This window comes from Esox lucius, chromosome 20, assembly GCF_011004845.1.
Source record: "Esox lucius isolate fEsoLuc1 chromosome 20, fEsoLuc1.pri, whole genome shotgun sequence".
In the NCBI taxonomy this organism is placed as follows: Eukaryota; Metazoa; Chordata; class Actinopteri; order Esociformes; family Esocidae; genus Esox; species Esox lucius.
In genome coordinates this window covers 11925262-11950730 of record NC_047588.1, presented here as the reverse complement: position 1 = coordinate 11950730, position 25469 = coordinate 11925262, and the positions used below count along the sequence as shown (strand labels likewise).

The 25469-nt window shown below is 41.6% G+C and overlaps 1 protein-coding gene and 1 long non-coding RNA gene across 12 annotated transcripts in view; both read left to right on the top strand.

Annotated features, from left to right (window-relative positions):
* Positions 1-25469, top strand: part of LOC105031105 — a 31297-nt gene that overhangs the window by 174 nt on the left and 5654 nt on the right. For 2 of the 7 annotated variants that reach the window (XM_034288962.1, XM_034288963.1), the window contains exons 1-5: positions 9482-10848; positions 13723-13753; positions 14792-15423; positions 20201-20248; positions 24702-24932. In XM_034288962.1, coding sequence (XP_034144853.1) covers positions 10794-10848; positions 13723-13753; positions 14792-15423; positions 20201-20248; positions 24702-24932 — 997 coding nt within the window. In that variant the 5' untranslated portion in view covers positions 9482-10793. Of the gene's footprint in view, positions 1-9481; positions 10849-13722; positions 13754-13983; positions 14108-14791; positions 15424-20200; positions 20249-24701; positions 24933-25469 lie in introns of those variants that run through there. The other 5 variants (XM_034288964.1, XR_004574915.1, XM_034288966.1 and 2 more) reach the window with 5 other exon arrangements.
* On the top strand, positions 11-9448 carry LOC117593505. 5 transcript variants are annotated; one of them, XR_004574919.1, is made up of 9 exons: positions 11-731; positions 6067-6395; positions 7145-7699; positions 7790-7895; positions 8055-8094; positions 8449-8602; positions 8714-8824; positions 8967-9064; positions 9159-9448. It is a non-coding gene; the product is annotated as an uncharacterized LOC117593505 (long non-coding RNA). The 5 variants fall into 5 exon arrangements; XR_004574920.1 differs by lacking the exons at positions 11-731; positions 6067-6395 and having other exon boundaries at positions 6700-7195; positions 7294-7338; positions 7635-7699; XR_004574918.1 differs by lacking the exons at positions 11-731; positions 6067-6395 and having other exon boundaries at positions 6700-7195; positions 7294-7699.

Genomic DNA, 25469 nt, shown 5'->3' with positions numbered 1-25469 from the left:
TCAGTCGTGAGTCTGATGTAGGAAAAGTAGTATGGTATCCATTTAGATATATATGTATTTTAATCTGTTTCATATTCATGTGAAAGTGTTTTTTGCTAACAATGTATCGTTTCAATCATTGTTAATGTGGTTAATGCCAGACATGGCTAAGCATTTCACATAGCTAAATGTTCTAATATTGACAAGCTATGGTTTCTATAATATTAAAATGAACATTGTGTTTCCAAGAATGTAATTTTTCAGTCCAAAACATGCATGTATTCTTCACAGTCTAATTAAAGGGATGGCCGTTAGCTGCAGTTTAATTTTGATATGGTGGAGTGTAGAGGGTTAATAACCTTTTGAATCCCAATTGTTCTGTTGTATTTCAGTACATGAAAGTCATATAGTTGTCAGGGGCCCAGGAAACTTCAGGTTGAATAATGTATTGAATAGGCAAATTGTTTGACTCCAGTGCTCTTTTTGAAATATATAATGAGATACATTTTATGTAAATACATGCTAATTTGTAAGGTGACTAATTGGTTAACCAAAAGAAAAAGTATTACAAACTAAAGAGCTAATATGATACCAGTACAATAATGTCATTATTTGGCCATTCATGTTGTTAAAAAGTTAGAAGAAATTCTGCAAATGGAACTTTGTCCTATTTATAAATAAAATGCCCCCCTTGTTGTTCTCTGTCACCCCTTTGCCATCCCATGTCTACAATCCTGGACATGCCACTGAGAGTAAGTCATTTTGAAGAGGATATAAAGTCTACACACCCCTGTGAAAATGCCAGGTTTTTGTGATGTAAAATAATGAGACAAAGATAAATCATGTCAGACCGTTTTCCACTTTTAATGTGACTTTTAATATAATCTGAACAATTCAATTGAAAAACAAACTGAAATCTTCGAGGGGAAAATATGAAAAATGAAAACCTTACAATAACCTGCTTGTATAAGTGTGCACACCCTCTTGTAACTGGGGATGTGGCTGTGTTCAGAATTAACCAATCACATTCAAAATTAGAAGTCATTACACACCTGCCATCATTTAAAGTGACTGATTAATCACAAATAAAGATCAGCTGTTGTAGGATTTTCTTGACATTTTCTTAGTTGCATCTCAGAGCAAAAGCCATGGTCCGCAGAGAGCTTCCAAAGTATCAGAGGAATCTCATTGTTGAAAGATATCAGTCAGGAGAAGGGTACAAAAGGATTTCCAAAGCATTAGATATACCATCAACATCAGAGACATTACCAAGAACTGGATGTCCCTCCAAAATTGATGAAAAGATGAGGAGAAAACTGGTCAGGGAGGCTTCCAAGAGGCCTACAGCAACATTAAAGGAACTGCAGGAATTTCTGGCAAGTACTGGCTGTGTGCTACATGTGACAACAATCTCCCTTATTCTTCATATGAATAGGCTATGGGGTAGGGTGGCAAGACGGAAGCCTTTTCTTACAAAGAAAAACATCCAAGCCTGGCTGAGGTTTGTAAAAACAAACATCAAGTCCCCCAAAAGCATGTAGGAAAATTTGGTCTGATGAAACCAAGGTTGAACTTTTTGGCCATAATTCCAAAAGGTATGTTTTGCTCAAAAACAACACTGTACATCACCCAAAGAACACCATACCCACAGTGAAGCGTGGTGGCAGCATCATGCTTTGGGGCTGTTTTTCTTCAGCTGGAACCGGGGCCTTAGTCAGGGTTAGAAAGCTGAAGATGAAGTTCACCTTTCAACACAAAAGCAACCCAAAGCACACACCCAAATCCACAAAAGCATGGCTTCACCAGAAGAAGATGAATGTTTTGGAATGGCTCAGCCAGAGCCCAGAACTGAAGCAAATTGAACATCTGTGGGGTGATCTGAAGAGGGCTGTGCGCAGATGTCCTCACAATCTGACAGATTTGGAGGGCTCAATTTTACTCTAGGTGCTTCTAAACTGACAACTTACAAACGAGCATGATTTCTACTTGGTGTTACACGTAGTAATAAAATGTGATAATATTCATTATGATAATTCCTCACTGCCCGCATGCCTCTTTCGCATCACAAATTGAAAATATGTGAAGGGAAAGTTGATACAAGCAATGAGCAGTACATAGAATTAACCCATATGAAAAATAAAAATATTTTTGCAATGCATAATTTATGTAGAATACAGTGGGGCAAAAAAGTATTTAATTGTGCAAATTCTCCCACTTAAAAATATGAGAGGCCTGTAATTTTCATCATAGGTACACCTCAACTATGAGAGACAAAATGTAAAAATTACATTGTAGGATTTTTTTATGAATTCATTGGTAAATTCCTCGATAAAATAAGTATTTGGTCACCTACAAACAAGCAAGATTTCTGGCTCTCACAGACCTGTAACTTCTTTTAAGAGGCTCCTCTGTCCTCCACTCATTACCTGTATTAATGGCACCTGTTTGAACTTGTTATCAGTATAAAAGACACCTGTCCACAACTTCAAACAGTCACACTCCAAACTCCACTATGGCCAAGACCTGTCAAAGGACACCAGAAACAAACCTGCACCAGGCTGGGAAGACTGAATCTGCAATAGGTAAGCAGCTTTGTGTGAAGAAATCAACTGTGGGAGCAATTATAAGAAAATAGAAGACATACAAGACCTCTGATAATCTCCCTCGATCCGGGGCTCCACACAAGATCTCACCCCGTGGGGTCAAAATGATCACAAGAACGGTGAGCAAAAATCCTAAAACCACACGGGGGGACCTAGTGAATGACCTGCAGAGAGCTGGGACCAAAGTAACAAAGGCTACCATCAGTAACACACTAAGCCGCCAGGGACTCAAATCCTGCAGTGCCAGACATGTCCCCCTGCTTAAGCCAGTACATGTCCAGGCCCGTCTGAGGTTTGCTAGAGAGCATTTGGATGGTCCAGAAGAGGATTGGGAGAATGTCATATGGTCAGATGAAACCAAAATATAACTTTTTGGTAAAAACTCAACTCGTCATGTTTGGAGGAGAAAGAATGCATCCAAAGAACACCATTCCTACTGTGAAGCATGGGGGTGGAAACCTCATGCTTTGGGGCTGTTTTTCTGCAAAGGGACCAGGACGACTGAAAGAATGAATGGGCAAAGAATGGGGCCGTGTATCGTGAGGTTTTGAGTGACAACCTCCTTCCATCAGCAAGGGCATTGAAGATGAAACGTGGCTGGGTCTTTCAGCATGACAATGATCCCAAACACACCGCCCGGGCAACGAAGGAGTGGCTTCGTAAGAAGCATTTCAAGGTCCTGGAGTGGCCTAGCCAGTCACCAGATCTCAAACCCATAGAAAATCTTTGGAGGGAGTTGAAAAAACATCACTGCTCTAGAGGAGATCTGCATGGAGGAATGGGCCAAAATACCAGCAACAGTGTGTGAAAACCTTGTGAAGACTTACAGAAAACGTTTGACCTCTATCATTGCCAACAAAGGGTATATAAAAGTGTTGAGATTAACTTTTGTTATTGACTAAAAATACTTTTCCCACCATAATTCACCAATAAATTCATTAAAAATCCTACCCACTTGATTTTCTGGATTTTTTCTTCTCATTTTGGTCTCTCATAGTTGAAGTGTACCTATGGTACAGGCCTCTCATCTTTTTAAGTGGGAGAACTTGCACAATTGGTGGCTGACTAAATACTTTTTTGCCCCACTGTATATGATAACTATACAGTGGGGAGAACAAGTATTTGATACATTGCCGATTTTGCTGATTTTCCCACTTACAAAGCCTGTCTATAATTTTTATCATAGGTACTCTTCAACTGTGAGTGACAGAATCTAAAACCAATAATCTAGAAAATCACATTGTTCATTCATTCATTCATTCATCTTCTTCCGCTTCATCCGGAGCCGGGTCGCGGGGGCAGCAGTCTAAGCAGAGATGCCCAGACTTCCCTCTCCCCAGACATTTCCTCCAGCTGATGAACAGAACCGGCTTGGGAACAAGTCTGACTTACAGCCGGCAATGCGGACCAAGCTCCTGCTTCGGTGGTATAGGGACCTGACAGCCCTTAGCAAAGGACCCAGGACCCCATATTCCCGAAGCACCCTCCACAGGACGCCGCGAGGGACACAGTCGAATGCCTTCTCCAAATCCACAAAACAGATGTGGACTGGTTGGGCAAACTCCCATGAACCCTCCAACACCCCGTAGAGCAGGGGTGTCAAACCAGTTCCATGGAGGGCCGAGTGTATGCAGGTTTTTGGTTTTTCCTTTAAATTGGTTCCCAGTTCAGACCTAAACAACCAGGTGAGGGTTGAAACTAACCAATTAGTGACCTAATTAATCAATCAAGTACAAGGTGAGAGCGAAAACCTGCAGACACTCGGCCCTCCACGGAACCAGTTTGACACCTCTGCCGTAGAGGGTATAGAGCTGGTCCAGTGTTCCACGGCCCGGACGAAAACCACACTGTTCCTCCTGAATCCGAGGTTGTACTATCGGCCGTATTCTCCTCTCCAGAACCCTGGCATAGACTTTCCCGGGGAGGCTGAGAAGTGTGATCCCCCTATAGTTGGAACACACCCTCCGGTCCCCCTTCTTAAAAAGAGGGACCACCACCCCGGTCTGCCATCCCAGAGGCACTGTCCCCGACCGCCACACGATGTTGCACAGGCGTGTCAACCAAGACAGCCCCACAACATCCAGAGACTTGAGGTACTCAGGGTGGATCTCATCCACCCCTGGTGCCTTGCCACCGAGGAGTTTCTTGACCACCTCAGTGACTTCAGCCCGGGTGATGGACAAGTCCACCTCTGAGCCCTCATCCTCTGCTTCCTCAATGGAAGATGTGACGGCGGGATTGAGGAGATCCTCGAAGTACTCCTTCCACCGCCCGACGACATCTCCAGTTGAGGTCAACAGCTGCCCACCTCTACTGTAAATAGCATTGGTAAGGCACTGTTTCCCTCTCCTGAGGCGCCGGACGGTTTGCCAGAATCTCTTCGAGGCCAGCCGATAGTCCTCCATGGCCTCACCGAACTCCTCCCAGGCCCGAGTTTTTGCCTCCACAACCACCCGGGCTGCAGTCCGCTTGGCCTGTCTGTACCCGTCAGCCGCCTCAGGAGTCCCACAAGCCAACCAGGCCTGATAGGACTCCTTCTTCAGCTTGACGCCATCCCTTACTTCCGGTGTCCACCGCCGGTAAACTGGTAAACTTCAGACGGGCCTGGACATGCGCTGGCTTGAACCGGGGGACCTTGCGTTCGCTGCAGGATTTTAATCCATGACGGCGTAATATGTTACTAATGGTTTTCTTTGAGACTGTGGTCCCAGCTCTCTTCAGGTAATTGACCAGGTCCTGCCATGTAGTTCTGGGCTGATCCCTCACCTTCCTCATGATCATTGATGCCCCACAAGGTGAGATTTTGCATGAAGCCCCAGACGGAGGGATATTGACCGTCATCTTGAACTTCTTCCATTTTCTAATAATTGCGCCAACAGTTGTTGCCTTTTCACCAAGCTGTTTGCCCATTGTCCTGTAACCCATCCCAGCCATGTGCAGATCTACAACATTATCCCTGATGTCCTTGCACAGCTCTCTGGTCTTGGCCATTGTGGAGAGGTTGGAGTCTGTTTGATTGCATGTGTGGACAGGTGTCTTTTATACATGTAACGAGTTCAAACAGGTGCAGTTAATACAGGTAATGAGTGGAGAACAGGAGGGCTTCTTAAAGGAAAACAGATCTGTGAGAGACGGAATTCTTACTGGTTGGTAGGTGATCAAATACTTATGTCATGCAATAAAATGCAAATTAATTATTTAAAAATCATACAATGTGATTTTCTGGATTTTTTTTAGATTCCGTCTCTCACAGTTTAAGTGTACCTATGATACAAATTGCAGACCTCTACATGCTTTGTAAGTAGGAAAACCTGCAAAATCGGTAGTGTATCAAATACTTGTTCTCCCCACTGTATGTCGAATAATTTTAAAATAATTAAAAATACATTTCAGGTATCTTATGTATTTCACCTTTTATTCTGAAATGTATTTAAAAATGTATACACACATTTATCTTTATTTTTATTCAAAATACATTTTTCAGATCCCGTGACAGTAAAAATATGAAATGCAGACATCCCAAGTCTCCCGGAAATTCCGGAAGTCTCCCGCATATTGATAGCGGCTCCCTGATGCCCGCAAATGAGTTAAAATATCCCGGAATTTAGAACGAGTGATCACTGGAGAAGGGTCCAACTGCAGCTTGCAGCAGTCGCTCACGCCAGGCCCCCTGCTCACGCCGCGCCCGCTCACGCCGCGCCCCCGCTAGCACGCAACTTCCGACTTTCAGACATGTACGGTTTGTTTACAAAATGCAGATGGACCATATTGCCATATTGAGTCATGGCGGCAACAACTCCCGGGAAGCACCTGGTAAGTTACTGATAATAGCAATATGGAGTTATTTAGCCCGTTACGGTTTGTTTAAAATTAATATTAGGCTACTACCGATAGCTATTGATTTCAGGTTGACGATTGCTTATAGTTGCTAACGTCAACCTGAAAAGTATGCTAATGTTAGCTAAAATTGTGTGTGTGTGTGTGTGTGTGTGTGTGTGTGTGTGTGTGTGTGTGTGTGTGTGTGTGTGTGTGTGTGTGTGTGTGTGTGTGTGTGTGTGTGTGTGTGTGTGTGTGTGTGTGTGTGTGTGTGTGTGTGTGTGTGTGTGTGTGTGTGTGTGTGTGTGTGTGTGTGTTAGTTTGAGTGAGGTACTTCGCATGATATTTTTGGCTTTGGCGACCGTTGTTACCATACCATCTTTAGGTTTCGTAACATGACAACAATCAGCCCTGTTCTGGGGCTTGTTCAGTATTGAAATCCTATAGAATTCATAGTACTCCAAAAATGCAGGTTCAGATTGTCCAGATTTGGCCAATAACAAAATTCACAACCAACAGGTCTGCAACAGGGTACTATGATTTGTATTTGGATTCCATAAGCATGAAAGTAAAGCCTCGTGACTTAGCTCATCAAATTGCACTGGGCCAGTGGACAACTAAAGTTGGCAAAGACATTGAGGGGCATCTCTCCAACAACTTATGTACCTGGATGCACATGTCTATATTTCTGATTTGACCCAAAAACTTTTATATTGCTTATTTAACACTTTGCCCAATTGTTGCAGGGTTTCCCTCATCAAACTACTGTAAATTCTTGTGGCATCTTAATGTTGATGGTAAATTGCTTTGTAGTCTCTGATTAAAGGTTTTTGGGTTTTTTCTATTATCTGAAAATGTAATAACCTCACAGATCTTTGCCTTTTACACTTTACAGTATGCACTCAGCCTGAGCACAGAGGCTCCATTTTGGTTAATTGAGGTCAGTATTGTTCTTCTCACATAGGAGCAAGTATAAGAGGAACTTAAATCCACCCTAACATGACATTGACTTTGGTTAATTGTTTACAATTTCCAGAAGTCTAACTAAGCATGATCTATAAAGTACTTTGCACTACAGTATTAACCACACATCAAAGAACTGTTTGTGGGACTATTTAACATGGCTCTATAACTTTTTGTACTCTGCTGTAATTGACATGCCAATGGTTTGCAGACAAATAGTGATTTGTGACTGAACATGAACATTACTCAACTTAAATATTCTATTTCTTTTAGAGGGACATGGCACGCATCTGAAAATGGTGGTGCATTAGTCTAATGGAACGGTTCCAGATTGACGGGTAAGACAACTCTAAATGTTACTTCCTACAATACATTGCTTCTACATTAGTTAACTTTTTTTATTATTTTACTAATATCTTACTCAAAAGCCATGGACAGAGGTTTGCATACTGGACTAATGAGGCCAGAGCATTGCTCCAAGGTTCACTGCAGCCGATATACAGGGTCCCAAAGGTCAGCAAGAGGAAACATGAGGTGAGCATGATGATGGCAGAGGACACCCAGTGGACTATCCTGTCTTGATTAATTCATTTTAAAAAATGTAAGGTTGTTTTATATATATATAAAACAACCTTATGTTTTTTTTATAATATCATTTTCTTTTTTTTTATATAATATCATTTTCCTCAAAAGGTTTCGATTAGAAAATGATGACAGGTGCATCATATTGGAGGTAATGTTTACTTACTGCTTACACTGTTTACTGGCTATATTAGCCAATAAACATGGCACAACACCTCCCTTTATCCTTGCACTATTGGACTTATTTGCACTACCACCATGACACACTATAGAGCACCTTATGCACACTAATTGCCCTGTCACTGCAAGAGTCTCATGCTTATACATCCCTTAGTACAGTCATATCAATATCAGGGCAATGCGTTATGATAGATGTTCTCACCAATAATTGTTAATTTTCATATTTCTGCTATGCTATGATTGTTGCCATTTGTACAGGCAATAGTGTAGTCAGTCAGTGTGTTGTCTTTACTATGCTTGATTTTGCCTGACCTGTATTTTACAGTTACCAACGTGTGTGCTTTCTGAAATCCTAAATGAAGTGGTACTACAGGAAGGAGATAAGGCATACTTAAGATTGGCTCTTGTGTGTACCACCTTCAGGGACACTGTGTCCACTGACTCCTTCAGGAGACGGGCACATTTTCAGTGGCTTGACAGTAAGTGTTTAAATAAAGTGTGCTGTGGTATACAATTCTTGAGTACCTCACATGTGTTTTCACTAACCTTATGGAAATGTTCACTTTTGATTGATCATTTGTTTTTCACAGGTGTCGCTACATGGAGCAGGTTTTCTGAGTCCTAAAGAAAATAATTCTACACCATGTACACCGTGGACACCTGTCGTGAATGTGGAATGCTTTTCAAAAACTGCACACCTGGTAAACATCTTAACACTGGATGGATTTGAATCTAAGTCATTACACTCAGTATTGATGTCATAACTACGCTTAGACCACATCCTGAGTCTAGTGGTCACTGGTCAGTATAATCATCATTCTGTTTTTTCTTTTTCTTTTACAGGATATGTTGGAACAGGACAAAGGGGTGTACTTGAAGCAGTTTACTCAGAAGACCCACATCCCGGTTACTGCGATCACTTTTGCCGCCAAATGCAATAGGTAAAAATAAGGTGTTTGTGTGTAACAAAGGGAAGTGGGGGAAAAATAATTGAATATGTATTTGCTACATTTATTTACTTATTTTCTCTTTCAGTGAGAACGGACACGTATACTAACTGTTGGCAGACAACCCTGAGCCAGCTGGGTGTTTTTTGGGTGTGGCTTGAAACTTGGGATTGAATTTTGAATTCTCCAGTGTTATTACAGACTGTTAATTAATTGTTTATGACAAAAAAGAAATGTCATATGTTTAAACAACCTTTGGGTGAACTTTTTGTATAATTTTAAAAATGTTAAAACTAACATCTATTGAGAGTCTACTTTATGCTTTTTTGGTTTTAATAACGTCCTGTTCAATGTGTAATAAAATTCAAATCCTCTGAATATTGAGTCCATTTCTTAACACTGGGGAGATCGTGTGTACAACTGGTGATCCGGTTTATTGAATGCATTGCACCAAAATGATTTCTACCCAGAGCTGTACATTTATCATTTGTTAATATAATAAAACAGACAGTCTGACTTTTCCATACCCACAGGATTAAAGGGCCTACATCTACGTACAGATACTGATCAGCATAAAGTCCTTTGGAATCACATGTAAACTGCAGTGGAGGATTCTTCTTTCAGTGCTTCGACCCAGAGAGAGCCTTCTAGTCCTCTTGTGACCAGCCCACTATGTGACAGTACTGTGCGCGCGCACGGCAGAGGGAGAGGGAGCGAGAGACCTTGCGTGTGTGTGTGCTAGTCTGCGTGCGTGCCTCATGAAGCGCATGTAATACAGAGAGCATCCTGATTGGCCTGTTTCAATTGACAGTGTGGCCGAACTGTCAGTTCAGTATAGAAACAAGAGCGCCATGGCAGAGGGAGAGTGCCCTAAAAAACGCAAATACAAGACACATTTTACGCAAGACTACATGAAAGTGTACCCCTGTCTTATAAGAGTAAAAAAATTATGACAGTCTTGCACGCTGTACAGTTTGCAACATCAACTTCAGAATTGCCCAGGGTGGGGGGGCGATACCTTTACCAAAACACATTTCATCTTATGGTCACGAATATATTCTAATAGCAAACTTGGTAAGACAATACTTGCCCTTCCAGAGGCATAATTGTCTTTGGAGAAATTGTTAGTGGACCTAACCATGAAACAGAAGTTTGTAGGCTCTAAACACGGCCTGGCAACTGCTACAGTGTATTTAGACTTACATTTTTTGAATATATTTAAGCGGCCAATTTCTAACATTTTGACATATATTTTCCAAATGTGTTCGGAAATACATTTTCCAAATGTATTCAAAAATCTATTTAAAATAGATTCATTTTCCGTATGGGAATTGATAGGCAAAAAATCGTAAAGATGGGGAAGTGAAATAATTTGTGGTCATTTCACAACAACACCAAAAAAACTATTACGGAAAATAAACGTCATGTTTTCGAAGGACTGCTTTCCGATTTAACATGTCCGAACATGCCTTTCATCGAAAGGCATGTTTTAATTGTGACATGTGTCTAGCAACAATCCCGTCACAACTTTATACTGTGAGATTGGCAGGTGCTGCCTGGCAGTGAGACCCAGCCGTGCGAGGAATGGACCCCTCACACTGGCCAACACGTTGACAGGCCCACCCGCCCATATTTGTACCTCCTCCTGACTTACTAACGGGAATCCAGATCGCGTGATACAAGCATTTCCTCGACTGGTTATGTAAGGACAAAATCGTTAACCATGTTTCGTGGATTTCTATCGTTTGTTAAAGGATTTCTGCTTTGGCCGAAAAAAAGTAAGTCTTCATCTGAATAACATTTTGTGATTTTATGTCATTAATGCTCGTAGAGTTCATGCTATTTTAGCCTCTTATTCATAAAATGAATGGAGCATGAGTCTCTATTGACTTGGGTTGGATAGCTTCGACTGCAACTAGCTATTATATAGCTATTCTGTAGTCAGACTTTGTGGCACGGCGAAGCATTGGGGGTCAATGCCCTCCATCGAGAATGCTCCCCCCACGAAAATAGTTTGGGTAAGATGCCTCCCAATACTGTACTTAATTACTGTTGGGAATTCAGCTCTCTTGCCTTCATATGCAAATGCGATAGAATATGTGCTTTTTTAAGTGATGTGACCACTAGCGATAAAGAATGACTACTTCAGTACAAGCTTTTAAGTTTGATTAAGAGCTGTGTGTTTTGGTATTATATAGCCTCAGTAAGCCGTGCATGCTGAAATTATTTACTGTATCCGTCCCTCGTGCTGAAGTTACTATTCTATATTGGTAAGAAAAACATGACTAAGAAAACAATAATCCAGCGCTCCGGTTCCTTTTTGGAGAGCTGTCGTCTCTGACGCTGTACCCGCACTTGTAATTAAATAAAATAGCCGGTCTGTCTCCTACCCAAATTGTCATCTTGAGGCAACAGTGTTGTTTAAGGCAGAAAGAGATGTGATTTGCACAAAAATACACGGAGAGCAGCATAGCCGCAAAAAACCTGTTTGATCAGGGGGTGCTGAGAACGTTTTAGATTAAGTGGACGGTATCTGCGCGCCGGCAGTAGGGTGGTTTGGAGTTAAACGCCCCCTCCCCCGTAATTCTCCACCAAAGGAAGGCACGCGTTATTTTCACACATTCCTTTGTGGCTACCTTCTTGTTCATCTAGAAAATGTTGTCGAATAATAATTTGAAATTAGACAAGTAATTCCACATAAACGATTTTGACAAATGTATCTTATATTTTGTCATCTAGAAAACATTGTCATGTGATGTGAAGAAGTTAAACCTCTAAATTGATTTTTGATATGTCAATTGGAAGGCCTTAAGGTTCCACTTACTCAGAGAAAAAAAATAGTAAATACTCTTTTATAGCAGTCCTGTTTGTTGTGGTGATCGTGTTTGGAGCTAAATGCTCTCAGGGGTATTTTACCTCTGAGAATGTATTGGTAAAATGTAACATATATAACCAAAAAAATTGCTGAAATATAACAAATGTTCATTACAGCTTAATATACAATTGTGCTCAAAAGTTTGCATACCCTTGGAGAATTGGTAACAAATGTATCATATGTAAAGAAGACATGGGTGAGCAGGCAAAACACGTATTTTATTTCTTATGGGATTCACATTCAACTGTAGGTCATATCAGAATGGCACCATCATAAAACAAAACATGGCAACACCTTTTTTTTTTTACTGACCTCTGTTCAAAAGTCTGCATGCCTTTAGTTCTTAATACTGTGTATTTCCCCCTTTAGCATTAATGACAGCATGCAGTCTTTTGTAATAGAATTCGTGCAGGTGGTATAGCTGCCCATTCATCTTAGCAAAATGCCTCCAGGTCATGTAACGTCTTTGTTGGTCTTGCATGAACCACACGTTTGAGATCTCCCTAGAGTGGCTTGAAGATATTAAGGTCAGGAGACTGTGATGGCCACTTCAGTAAACAGTACTGACTGGCATTTGCAAGGGTTTGGATATCTTTTAATGTCCTTTTCCATTTTTATAAAGTTTTGGGTGATTTCTGTTATCATTATGATTTAAAAAAAGAGTGATAATAAATGGCTTTTTGCATGATCAGTTATACATACTCAGATTGTAAATTAGTAAAAAATTTAAGTATTTTCAATTTTCAAAATTTCTGCCAGGGTATGGAAACTCATAAGCACAACTGTACTTAATAAAATTAAGGCAACAACTTATACACTTTAGTACAGTAGCTGTATGTTTTTGAGTAAATACATTTTTACAAGTTATAGCCAATAATTTATATGATTAAATAAAGTCCAGGGTAATAGGATTAGGCCTACCCGAAATGAGTTGAATCATAACAAAATCAAAATTGTAATTAGGTAGATATAATCTTTATGTTTGAGCAAAAATAAATGTCATAACTTATTTAACATTTGTTAACATTTTTGCCCGGGTTTATCAGGCTTGTAACTGGATGTGGACCTATGTTCTACGTCAATTCTTAAGCAACATTTTATGTTGGATAATACTAAAATAGTATTAAGCAATGTGCATTCCTATGAGGTTGAATTAGCATGCACTGTTGCAGCTCTTCCTCGATGAATGCGGATTGTGCATGCTAGTTAATGCAGGATATGGTTGGTAAAAATGTAGTAAAAATGTAGTATCATATGAAACAAAGTTACTGTTAACTAGTCACACTGATGTGGGCTGATCCTATAAGTAAACATTTCTGTGTTGCTAACAACAAACATTATAATTAATAAAACACGAGTTGATAGTTATGTGTGTGGCAATGTCTCTGTTATTGTATCAAATGGTTTGTGGTGACAGGTTTCCACATAAAAGCTGAGTCAACTCAACTTGTGACTTACAGTGTAATGAATCTTTAAAAATGATTTGTAATCCAATATTTTTCCTTAGATTGCTAGGCTGTTATGCCTATGGATTCCAAGTTTAGATTTATCAAGTAGATTTTCACCAATAATCGCATAATGTTCAGCTATATTGTATCTGTTTCTGGAGTCAGCATTACAGATCTACATGAATCGACATTTATGTCTTTAATGAAAATGTGCAAATAATTCTGATAAACTCTGTAGTCTTTTAGGTTGACTGTGAATTAAATCTTTCCCAGTTAATCTTGATATTTTCACAAATCTAAATTAGTGAATCCTTTTGTTTGCCCCACAGACGTAACAGCACACTATGGTCAGGAAAGTGGGTAAGTCTACCGGTTTTACTGTGTCATTCATGATTGCAAGTGCATGCTGCTTGAAAGTATGTGAAAGGATTTTTTAAAATAGAATATTAAAATAAACCCATTAAATGATTAGGCCAATCTAAACTCCAATTCAAGACATCCCAAATTAAGTTTGATTGTTATATTTTCATTGTTTATTTAATGCTGAGGTACGTAAGTTTTTTGTATTAACACATTGCTATTCTACTAAGCTGGATCGTGGATGAATACCTACCATATCAGATGGTCCAACGCCCACATCTGAATAACCTCTGTATGCAATGTACTGGCTGCTACGGAAAAAAAGTGGTCAGCACGCGCAGTGGGGGGAAAAATGTAGGCCTATTCTTGCACACAGGAAGTGGTGCATTTGACATATCAAAAAAGCTGACTACTCTTACTTTGTGGATCAAGTAATGAGACACGCTAGTTCCGAATGTACCTAAGAAAATACGTTTTAGATTAAACAAAAGCAAATCTGTTTCATTCATCTGTTTCATTCAAATCTGCCATTCGAAAACAAGTGAACATTGGTGCAGATGCCTACTCACGATGGATGGAACTGAAGGAGCAAAATGCATTACAGTGTGATGCAGATGTGGCAATTCTTCTGTAGGCTATGTAATTCATTTTAGTATATAGTTAAAAGAATGGCATGTCATCTCACCGACTCGGATGACATTTTTTTTTTAGTTCAGCTGAATTAAGTGAATGGATAATGTGTGGGGCTTTAAGAGTGAACTGAACTCACACCAGCGACAGGCAAGCATTCTGGCAAAATGATGCAGAAATACTCCTTGTTCTTGAAAGTTACTCACACAGATTTCATGTTTGCAAAAGTATATAAACCCTTTTATTCAATAGCTTGTGGCACCTCCGTTAGCAGTGAAAGCTTGGAGTAAAGATATCCGAAAGTCACTAATCAGTATCTGACATCTCTTTTTGGAGGGTTTATGGAATGCAACTTGGCTTTCACTTATTTTTGCACCTGTTAAATATGTATATCTTTGTTTTGTACAGGTATGATGGCTTTTCAGCAGATATGCATCATCTTGTCTGGAATGAGCATTACCCTGAAAAAACATCAGTTCAACCCAAAAGCATCAGCTCTGTTAGACCTATCCCTAGATACGATAGAGAGCTTCCTGGCACTGTGAAAATGTTGTTGCCTAAAACCTGTGCTAATCTACCTGTGCAAGTGTCTGATGGAACGGAGGATCACCTGGTTGTCTCTGGTCACGTTTACACGAAAGGTGACGTTGATGATTTCTCATTGCCGGGAACTCACTTGAGACCTACCGAACCAGGTGGCGTGTCTACCGTGATGAAGAACAATTATAAGTCTTCAGGGGAACCATCTTCTGAAATGGCAGGGTTAGCATTTATGTCTGCCTTTGAACCAGAGACCAACCCTGGAAAGGTTGCTGAATCATTCCTTATTCGCCCATCATTTGACGATGTTATGGACCTAGACCGGTTTCCAAAGGAAAGCCTAAAAACTACTGATGGTGCAACAAGATGCAAAAAGAGAATGTTAAAATGGAAACTTGATACCAATGTAAGAGATGAAGACACCTTCAGTCAAAAATCCCCTTGTCAACGAAAGAAGACCAGCTTCTACAGAAGAGGAATTTGGAAAAAGCATTTGAAATGTAATGACTCACTTTCCTTTTTACTAGCATTGCCTTAACATTTTATACATTTATAGTTATTATATACTGTACAGTAGTAGTGTACATTACTGTGCAAATGTCTTAAGCACTGTTATTAAGTGTCAGGGAGAAGGTTGCAGTTCCAAACGCGGAACGTTGGTGGATTTATTTAGAGAAGAAATAGGCTACAAGGTTCCAGTAAGGGCTAGGCAGGAGATGTAGCCAAAAATCCAGAAACAGTCGTTAACAAGAAATCTAGGAAAAAAACTGCTAAGGTAGAAAATCACAAAGGCTAAGCGAAGTCGAGAACAAGAACGCTAAAGTCTATTACACGGGAAAATCCAGGTACTATGGTGTTTCGTAGGAATGGAGTACGTTGGCCACTGAATAAATAGCTGCGCTGAACGAGGAACAGGTGGATCGAATAACACAAATGAAACCAAAACAAGCATAGAATACAAAACCTAGAATGTCAGAAACGATTGAAAAATAACCAACTGCTAAAGCACAAACGAAAACCGCGAATTCACATTGAAATACAGTATTCGAGTCTGACAACCTACATACATTTGTTGCACAATTAAATATACAGCTTCAGAAAACATTTGGAGACCGCTGCACCTTTTCCTTTCCTTTCAAAAAAATAACGTTTTGAGTAAGGAACAGAAGTGTTCAATTTGAGCTGGTCTCTTAATTTTAACCTTTCTCTTCCTCACTCAAAACCTTCCTTTTCGACTTTTTTGGAAAGGAAAGGAAAAGGTGCAGTGGTCTTTACATTTTTTCCGGAGCTGTACATGTCATTATGCACAATTTATGAAACTTTCAGAATAGGAACCAAATGAACCATATAGCCTCCTTGACTAATTCTAGGCATACGACACCCCAAAAGAATCAATATATCACAAAAGATACAAAATGTCAGCATAATATAGACGTCTTCTAAGTTAGCCTAGATAATTGGAAATTCCCCTTACTGAGTTCAGGACCTAGTCAATACAAACACAGAAAACCTTTGTGATGTCACCTCAATGAAAGTTAATCAAATCAGTAATATATTAGTTAGGTTGTAAACGTTTTGCTGCAGGCTACACATATTATCATGATGAAACTGAAATTCTATGCAATGTAAGCTAGTTAGACAGAAAACACAGAATATACAGAACATAGTTTAACATCGTAGCAAGCAACATAGGCTAACAAACATTAATGCCATACTCAGTGTGTCGTGGAAAACCCAAGTCCACAACGACTAAAATAAAAAGCACTTCTACTCAGAAACTTGTGAACCCAATCGACTTTAATGAAAGATCATACAAGAATGACAGACATTAAAGCCAGGTCCTTCTGCAGATACACCCCCTTCCCTACTGAGCTCAGGACCGTGGCTTTTATGTGCTTACTCTTGACAAACTTACGGTTCATTTTTGGGTCGCCCCTCCAATGAACTCACAACCGTCGTAAATGTTCAGGTTCGCAACTGTCCGTGTACAGGACATATACAGAACTTATCCTATTAGGGAGTCTTCCTGTGGTGACCCCTGGGTCAACATGTACACATGTGCACATCTCATGGTAAGGGCCCGGCTCACTGTTCAGCTGTGTGTGGGTGGAATATGTCAAGTGGGAGGTTGCTGCCGGTATGTCTGGGCTTCACATTGGTAACATTTCTTAGGCAGCAGTGTATTAGAAGCTTAAACTTAAACATGCATAATGATATATTCATAATTCGTGGGATTATAAGCAAATTGATAGAAATTCTCTCACAAGTGGTTGGTAGCCACTTCAAATTTTAGGCAAACAGGGTTCTGATTCCTTTTTTAGGGCATATCTTAAAATAACACATAGTCAAATGTGCGATTTGTCCATTGCTGTGCTTATTTTATCCCAACTTAAGCGCTGGTTATACTAGCCTATTTCCTTACATATTATATTCATAAAGAGATGACATAGCTGCAATCCTTTATCTTTTGCATTTCTCCCCATTTCTTTCCTCTTTTACCTATAAAGGGCACCTGATTGCATTTTCTTATCCATTTGTGTTAATTTGGTACTTGAGCATCAATACATTACCCATCCCCCAGCACTGTCAACCAAGAGTCAAAACTAAACCAATTAACTTTGGTGGTGTGCAGACTGGTTTAATATTATTTTTAATGATTTCGCACAAACCAGAATAAAATGGTTAGATCTGGAAATATTTGGACATTCACACAATTTTCATAATGTTGGTTCTGTTCGCCACCACAAGGGATATGAAATGAAACAACCGATATGCAATTGAAGTTCAGCTTTAATTCAAGGGGTTGAAAAAATACAATCTTATGAAATGTTTAGGAATTGCAACCATTTTCATAGTCCCCTTATTTCAGGGACCTAAATGTAATTAGACAAATTAACAATCATAAAGAAAATTTTAATTTTTAATACTTTGTCAAGAATCCTTTGCAGGTGATGACTGCTTGAAGGAATGCATGGAGATCACCAAACGTTGGGTTTCCTCCTTTGTGATGCTTTGCCAGGCCTGCTTTGCCAGGCCTGCTTTGCCAGGCCTGCTTTGCCAGGCCTGCTTTGCCAGGCCTACTGCAGCGGTCTTCAGTTGTTGAATGTTCGTGTAATGAATGCGGTGTTGCGGGAGCAAGGAACCAAGTTGCAGGCAGAGGTAGTCGGTGTAGCTCTTTTTATTTAAATAAACAAACACAGAGCACAAAAACACAATGAAAGAAAAGGGCTGACTAAAGCAGCAAAAGACAGTACACAAAGCTCTAAAGAAACTTACATTCAACAACAACACATACGAAGACATCCACTGACAACAAAAATTATCCACACTGTGGGGAGCAGAGGGGAAACATCTAAACACATACAAGTCCGGGATGCGTTCGTGTGATGATTGGAACTGAAGGTGTATGGAACAGGGGCGCTGCTGCTCACCGTACAATGACAGTTTGTGGGTCTTTCTGCCTTAAGTTTTGTCTTCAGCAAGTGAAATGCATGCTCGATTGGGTTGAGATCAGCTGATTGACGCGGCCATTGCAGAATATTCCACTTCTTTGCCTTAATAAACTCTTGGGTTGCTTTCGCAGTATGTTTTGGGTCATTGTCCATCTGTAAAGTGAAACGCCGTCCAATCAACTTCGATGAATTTGGCATAAATCGGCGCAGACAATATATCCCTATACACTTCAGAATGTATTCAGCTGCTTCTGTCTTCTGTCACATCATCAATAAACACTAGTGACCCAGTGCCACTGGAAGCCATGCAAGCCCATGCCATCACACTGCCTCCACGGTGTTTTACAGATGATGTGGTATGCATTCTTCATATCTTTTTCCTTCCCATCATTCTGTTAAACTTAGTTTCATCTGTCCAAAAAATGCTGTTCCAGAACTGGGCTAGCTTTTTTAGATTTATTGGCACAGTCTAAACTGGCCTTTCTATTCTTGTGGCTTATGAATGGTTTGCAACTTGTGCTGAACCATCTGTATTTGCTCTTGTGAAGTCTTCTCTTTATGGTAGACTTTGATAATTATATGCCAACCCCCTGGAGAGAGAGTGTTCTTCACTTGGCTGGATGTTGTTAAGGGGTTTTTCTTTACCATGGAAAGGATCCTACGATCATCCACCACTGTTGTCTTCCATGGACGTCCAGGCATTTTTGTGTTGCAGAGCTCACCAGTGCGTTCTTTTTTTCTCAGAACGTACCAAACTGTTGATTTGGCCACTCATAATGTTCCTGCTATCTCTCTAATAGATTTTTTTTGCAGCTTAAGGATAGCCTGTTTCACTTGCATTGAGAGCTCCTTTGACTGCTTGTTGTGGGTTCACACCAACAGCTTGCAAATGCAAATGCCACACCTGGAAACAACCCCAGACATTTTACCTGCTTAACTGATGAAGAAATAACGAAGGAATGAAACAGCTTTTGAGTAAATTCTTCAATTACTTTTGGTCCCTTGAGAAAGAGGGGACTACATATTAAAAAGCTGTAATTCCTTAACTCTTTCTTGAATTTGGATGTGAATATCGTCAAATTATACCTGGGAGACTGCACATATTTAAGCCCATATTCATTATTTAACTTTACCTTGAATATATTTTGGTAAACAGACAAAATATCAAAACTTGTGTCAGTGTCCAATTATTTCCGGACCTAACGGTATATTCACAGTATTATGAATGAATTGTGGTTTATTTGGTAGCATTTCGTAGTGTGACTGTTATTACTAATTGTATTAGTACTTTACAAAGTTAGAGGTTTGATATTTGGATAGATTCCCCTGCTCCCCCTACCTCTGGCTTCCAGTGGGGAGACCTTCCCATCTTGTATTTCGTAGTAGGAGACTAACAGTCACACACAGTGACATGATATCATTTATGTGACGTGCAAACGAGCGATAGAAAACTGATCATGCAAATGTCACCATTACAACTTTTTTGTAATTACTGGGCGCCTCATGCCGCCCCCAGTAAGATACCGCCACGGACAGCTGCCCATGTTGCCCATGCTGCATAGTTAAAACCACCGCTGCCCACCGGCACCTCAAAGTCTAACTAAAGCCATTTATTTTCTTTCCAAACCTTCAGATGCCTAAGACTTTTGCACAGTACCGTATGTGTGTGTGTGATATATTGGATGTGTATGTGTTTATCTTTGTTCTGATGGTCAGTCATTTTCTTCACCAGCCATTTGTGTGCGAATCAGTACATTTAAATGAACTGTGGTGCTTTGTCATTACACTGAAAACAAAATATTAACAGAATTTCCTGTGTTTTCAGTGTTCCTTCAATTGTTGTTCATCATTGCATTAATCCAAGACTGTAATGGTGAGCTTGTTCCCTTTTTATTCATGCTTTAATTTGCACTTATGCACTAATACATATTATTATATAATACTGTACAGTATAATTTGATTAAAGGGAAGGGTAGGGCAACTGATTACGGTGTGTCTTAAAGCCTTCTATAAAAGCGATGACTGTCAGTGCAGACCTGAGACTGCCTGAAAGGGAGTTCCGGAGGTGAGGTCCAATGTAGGAAATGGTGCGGTCTCCCAATTTTCTGTGCCGGGTTCTTGGTTCATTGAGTTGTTTGATGTTGCTGGACCATAGAGGGTGTGGAGGTTTCTTAGAGGGAGAGCAGGTCAGATAAGTTGGAAGGTCCCATGACACTGATAGCTTTATAGACTAAAAGGATAGTTTTAAAGTCAATTATTTTAGGGAAGCCAATGAAGGTCAGCAAGGAAAGGTGTGATGTGTGCAGATTTATTTGATTGTCTCAGGATCCTTGCAGCACTGTTTTGGATGAGCTGTGTTTTACCTGCCCAGTATTCAGGGATTTGCTGAACAAACGAGTGACAAATCGAATAAGTGCTCCTCTGTAAACCATTGGGGTAGACAGTTGGAATGATACTTAATGTGATTTTACTGGGGCAAGAATGTTTAAGGTACTGTTATACAGGTCAGCCATCTTATCAGTGGTGGACTTGTGAGTCAGCTAGTAGGTCAGGCTGTCCTGACAAGGGACTTTTCTGAATTTAGTCTGCTTAGGGCGGAGTTAGAATGCAGGATTAATTACAGAAAAAGTGACACCTAACCCTTTACATCCAGGTCTGATGACCGGACTCCAGTGATGAGGTCAAGTGTATGTCCACGATTGTGTGTGGGGACGTTGACATGCTTGTGTCAGGTTAAGACAGTCCAGCAGGTTCAGGAAGTCAGTGGCAAAATAACATTTTGTTGAATCATTGTGAATGTTGAAATCTCCAAGGACAACATTGGATAGAATAGGACACAGAAATGTGATTAGCTCAGAGAACCCGGCACAGAATATATTATTTCACGAGAGCTCACAATGTCAACAATGTCATGCAAATGTACAGCTCTGTGGTGTAGTGGTTAACGACACAGCCTTTCACGTGGGCGACACTTTCTGTTGCGGGCCGGCTGAACTAGGCTTGCCTGGTTTCTTGTTTTTTATGACACAAGTCTTATATGGCCCCTGTCCCAGATTTTTTGAAATGGGTTTTTGGCATCAAATTCAAAAAGGGCATATACAGGTGCTGGTCATAAAATTAGAATATCATCTAAAAGTTGATTTATTTCAGTAATTCCATTCAAAAAGTGAAACTTGTATATTATATTCACTCATTACACACAGACTGATATATTTTAATTGTCATGATTATAACTGACAACTAATGTAAATCCCAAATTCAGTATCTCCGAAAATTCGAATATTACTTAAGACCAATACAAAGAAAATATTTTTAGAAATGTTGGCCAACTGAAAAGTATGAACATGAAAAGTATGAGCATGTACAGCACTCAATACTTAGTTGGGGCTCCTTTTGCCTGAATTACTGCAGCAATGTGGCGTTGGATGGAGTTGATCAGTCTGTGGCACTTCTCAGGTGTTATGAGAGCCCAGGTTGCTCTGATAGTGGCCTTCAGCTCTTCTGCATTGTTGGGTCTGGCGTATCGCATCTTCCTCTTCACAATACCCCATAGATTTTCTATAGGGTTAAGGTCAGGCGAGTTTGCTGGCCAATTAAGAACAGGGATACAATGGTCCTTAAACAATGGTCCTGTTGGAAAATGAATTCTGCATCTCCATAAAGTTGGTCAGCAGCAGGAAGCATGAAGTGCTCTAAAACTTCCTGGTAGACTGCTACGTTGACCTTGGACCTCAGAAAACACAGTGGACCAACACCAGCAGATGACATGGCACCCCAAATCATCACTGACTGTGGAAACTTTACACTGGACTTCAAGCAACGTGGATTCTGTGCCTCTCCTGTCTTCCTCCAGACACTGGGACCTTGATTTCCAAAGGAAATGCAAAATGTACTTTCATCAGAGAACAGAACTCTGCAGCAGTCCAGTCCTTTTTGTCTTTAGCCTAGGCGAGATGCTTCTGACGCTGTGTCTTGTTCAAGAGTGGCTTGACACCCATGAAACCCATGTCTGGCGTACGTCTGTGCGTGGTGGTTCTTGAAGCACTGACTCCAGCTGCAGTCCACTCTTTGTGAATCTCCCCCACATTTTTGAATGGGTTTTGTTTCACAATCCTCTCCAGGGTGTGGTTATCCCTATTGCTTGTATACTTGCTTCTACTACATCTTTTCCTTCCCTTCGCCTCTGTATTAATGTGCTTGGACACAGAGCTCTGTGAACAGCCAGCCTCTTTAGCTAGGACCTTTGGTGTCTTGCCCTCCTTGTGCAAGGTGTCAATGGTCGTCTTTTGGACAGCTGTCAAGTCAGCAGTCTTCCCCATGATTGTGTTGCCTACAAAACTAGACTGAGAGACCATTTAAAGGACTTTGCAGGTGTTTTGGGTTAATTAGCTGATTAGAGTGTGGCACCAGGTGTCTTCAATATTGAACCTTTTCACAATATTCATCCATCCATCCATCTTCTTCCGCTTATCCGGGGCCGGGTCGCGGGGGCAGCAGTCTAAGCAGGGATGCCCAGACTTCCCTCTCCCCAGACACTTCCTCTAGCTCTTCCGGGGGGACACCGAGGCGTTCCCAGGCCAGCCAGGAGACATAGTCCCTCCAGCGTGTCCTAGGTCTTCCCCGGGGTCTCTTCCCGGTGGGACGGGACCGGAACACCTTCCCAGGAAGGTGGCCTCGAAACCATCCGGCGCCTCTCCTGAGGCGCCGGATGGTTTGCCAGAATCTCTTCGAGGCCAGGCGATAGTCCTTCTCCATGGCCTCACCGAACTCCTCCCAGGCCCGAGTTTTTGCCTCCACAACCACCCGGGCTGCAGCCCGCTTGGCCTGTCGGTACCCGTCAGCTGCCTCAGGAGTCCCACAAGCCAACCAGGCCTGATAGGACTCCTTCTTCAGCTTGACGGCATCCCTTACTTCCGGTGTCCACCACCGGGTTCGGAGATTGCCGCCTCGACAGGCACCGGAGACCTTACGGCCACAGCTCAGAGCGGCCACTTCAACAATGGCGGTGGAGAACATGGTCCACTCGGACTCAATATCTCCAACCTCCCTCGGGATCCAGTCGAAACTCTGCCGGAGGTGGGAGTTAAAGATCTCTCTGACAGGAGACTCGGCCAGACGTTCCCAGCAGACCCTTACAGTACGCTTGGGCCTGCCGAGTCTGTCCAGCTTCCTCCCCCGCCATCGGATCCAACTCACCACCAGGTGGTGATCAGTTGACAGCTCCGCCCCTCTCTTCACCCGAGTGTCCAAGACATACGGCCACAGGTCAGATGAGACGACAACAAAGTCGATCATCGACCTGCGGCCTAGGGTGTCCTGGTGCCACGTGCACTGATGGACACCCTTATGCTTGAACATGGTGTTCGTTATGGACAAACTGTGACTAGCACAGAAGTCCAATAATTGAACACCACTCGGGTTCAGATCCGGGGGGCCGTTCCTCCCAATCACGCCCCTCCAGGTGTCACTGTCGTTGCCCACGTGGGCGTTGAAGTCCCCCAGTAGAACAATAGAGTCCCCAGTCGGAGCACTTTCCAGCACCCCTCCCAGAGACTCCAAGAAGGTCGGGTACTCTGCACTGCCGTTCGGCCCGTAGGCACAAACAACAGTGAGAGACCTATCCCCGACCCGTAGGCGCAGGGAAACGACCCTCTCGTTCACCGGGGTAAACTCCAACACATGGCGGCAGAGCTGGGGAGCTATGAGCAAACCCACACCAGCCCGCCGCCTCTCACCATGGGCAACTCCAGAGTGGTGAAGAGTCCATCCTCTCTCAAGGAGTGTGGTTCGAGAGCCCAAGCCGTGTGTAGAGGTGATCCCGATTACCTCTAATCGGAACCTCTCAACCTCACGCACCAACTCAGGCTCCTTCCCCGCCAGCGAGGTGACATTCCACGTCCCTAGAGCCAGTTTCCGTGTCCAGAGATCGGGTTGTCTAGGCCCCTGCCTTCGACTGCCGCCCAATCCTCTTCGCACCGGCCCCTTATGGTCCCTCCTGTGGGTGGTGAGCCCTCGGGAGGGCGGCCCCACGTCGCCCGTTCGGGCTGAGCCCGGCCGGGCCCCATGGGGGAAGGCCCGGCCACCAGGCGCTCGCATACGAGCCCCAACCCCGGGCCTGGATTGAATATAGGGTTTAAATGATTCGCACATCTTTGCATTCTGTTTTTATTTCCATTTAACACAGATTCCCAATTCTTTTGGAAACAAGTTTGTAGTTTGAAGTTAAATCCATATAGTTATGTTCAGAAATGTCACACTCCAGATGTGCTCATTTTAAAGGTCCTAATTGTTACATTTGTTTATTCATCCTTTTTGTGTTATTTTAGGAATCTGTGTAGCCTGCCATGATGAAGAATGTGCAGATGTGCAGAGTATATATGGATTGAATGACATCCTATTGTATGAAAGATGTAACCGCACAAGTTGCTCTCACACTACTTGTGTTGTGCGTTTTGATACCACACCTGTCATCATCGTCTGCCCACACTACAATGAGGATGCTGAGACGCTTGAGGTGGAGAGCAATGGTGTTCAACTGAAAAATACCTCTGTTGTTGGTAAGTTTAGAGTTAAAGGAAGACAGTATCACAAAACCAATGTTTAAAAAAAAAATATTGTTACATTGACAGCCCATGTTCTAACAAAATATAGAAGGATTTGACTTATGTTCAGGTACCAGAGTTCATTTGAACATTGCAAAATGTATAAGCCAAACTCTTCACTAGGGTCAGAAAGAGTGCCTATTCCTTAGTGGGTGTTTGGTTAGCTAGGGTAGAGTGTCAGATGGGGATGGTGGAAGTGTGTTTAAGCTGCTGTCTTTCGCTTTAGGGGTTGCATTTGTCATTACAACCCTTACCTAAACCCATTTTGGGTTAACTTTTGCAGCTATGAAACAGGACCACATGGCAAAATGAAACTTCAAGCCATATCTTCACTTTGTGCTGCCCCCACATGGAAAACTCATGCAAAACATACATTGATCAGCCATAACATTATGACAGGTGAAGTGAATAACAATGATAATCTAGTTATCATGGCACCTGTCAGTGGGTGGGATATATTAGGCAGCAAGTGAACATTCTGTCCTTGTAGTT